This window comes from Hypomesus nipponensis, chromosome 13 (assembly GCF_054491055.1).
Source record: "Hypomesus nipponensis isolate SF chromosome 13, ASM5449105v1, whole genome shotgun sequence".
In the NCBI taxonomy this organism is placed as follows: domain Eukaryota; kingdom Metazoa; phylum Chordata; class Actinopteri; order Osmeriformes; family Osmeridae; genus Hypomesus; species Hypomesus nipponensis.
This window is the reverse complement of record NC_140373.1, coordinates 10,757,659-10,759,052: the sequence shown is the minus strand read 5'-3', so window position 1 is coordinate 10,759,052 and position 1,394 is coordinate 10,757,659. Positions and strand designations below refer to the sequence as shown.

The following is a 1,394-nucleotide window of genomic DNA, read 5'->3' as shown; positions in this document are numbered from 1 at the left end:
TTCAGATTAATTCATTTTTTTGTCATTTACCATCAATAAACATCAATATTTTACATTTGATCTACATGACTCAAATGATACGTCTACGCCTCACATTGATTTAATTTGTATTAGAAAGAAATAAAATACAGTTTACAACTCAATATTCTATCATACATTTTTAACATTTCATAATGTATACATTTTCATTTTTTAATGATGCCAAGTAAGGCCACTGTAAAAAGAGTTTTAAAGTAGTTGAATAACTTCTCTTCATCTTCTGGATTTACCATGACTGTTTAATTATTTTACACACTGGAACCAGTGCCTTTTTAATGGCAATATTATGGTATAATGCTTACTGAAACTTTCCAGTTTTGGGCAACAATGGATCACGCATTCCACTGACAATAAATGTCAATCATAATATGGACAATTTTGTCAGCAACCCAAAACACAACCAATTCTAAACTGTCCGAGAGTGCATCTATAGCAACAGTAGCTAGCTGTGGAATATGATGCAGATACTGCCATAATTGTCAGAAAAGAGTCCCTTTCCAGTGCAAGTGAGAAGTCAGGCTGAGAGGAACATCACTCCAGTAGCTGAGTCCATTTCAGTTAGCCCCCGTCTTTGGCCCTCTCAGTCGCGCAACTTTGGCTTCTGCATCCAACTCGTCCATTATCTTCTCCTGTGACACCGAGTAAAACGTGTAGCCATCTAGGAACTAAGGTCAAGGCAAACGTAAGGTGACAGTAGCTAGATGATTCTGAAACAGCTAAAATAGCTAGAAAATGCAGTTGTCTTGCTAGTAACCTAGCTACCTAATTAGCTAAATTTGTGTGGAATTCCCGACACAAATTGTTAACGATGAATAATAGACAAATACATGTGTAAAACGCTTACAATCCCGTCTATTTACAGCTATCCTTCCATCGCAATGACTGCTTAAACTTCGCTGGCTCTCCGCTAAAACCTTGCAAGCTAAGTAGCTAGCTACATTACATAGTTCACCTTGTGTGTGTCAGTGTGTTCTACTAGCTTGAGTTAGGTAAGGATACATATGCCCATCACTAGAGCTCCAATGGCAAGTCCCGTTGCAACATTTCGGCCTCTTAGATGTGACGTTTTCTTCTTCCACTGTGCAAGTTCGACTTGTCTTATAAAGTACGTTTGTTCATTTGAAAGGTCGTCTTTCGTTGGGTCTATCCTTTTCGCGAAAGCAGCCTCAGACTGCTCCTTCGGTGTCTTGTCGGCCATGCTTGCAGTGTCAGTGGCGATATCCGGTTTGTTAAGAACACCGTGTGTGCGGCTATTATACGATCTGAATACAATGATTAAGCCCATGTCTTTATGCCTATCCAGGCATTGAAGAACTCTGCACAGCGCCCCTCTATCATGTCTATGGTTAGCCCGG

At 39.7% G+C, this 1,394-nt stretch overlaps 1 protein-coding gene across 1 annotated transcript; it reads right to left on the bottom strand.

Moving 5' to 3' along the window:
• Window positions 1-78: 78 nt before the first annotated feature.
• On the bottom strand, window positions 79-1,392 carry coa3a (cytochrome C oxidase assembly factor 3a). Its single transcript, XM_084671159.1, has 2 exons — window positions 1,039-1,392; window positions 79-697 (listed from the first exon to the last, which is right to left on the bottom strand). Exons 1-2 carry the CDS (start codon window positions 1,322-1,324, stop codon window positions 594-596), a joined length of 390 nt encoding a protein of 129 aa, XP_084527285.1. The 5' UTR covers window positions 1,325-1,392; the 3' UTR covers window positions 79-593.
• Between the last annotated feature and the right edge of the window lie 2 nt (window positions 1,393-1,394).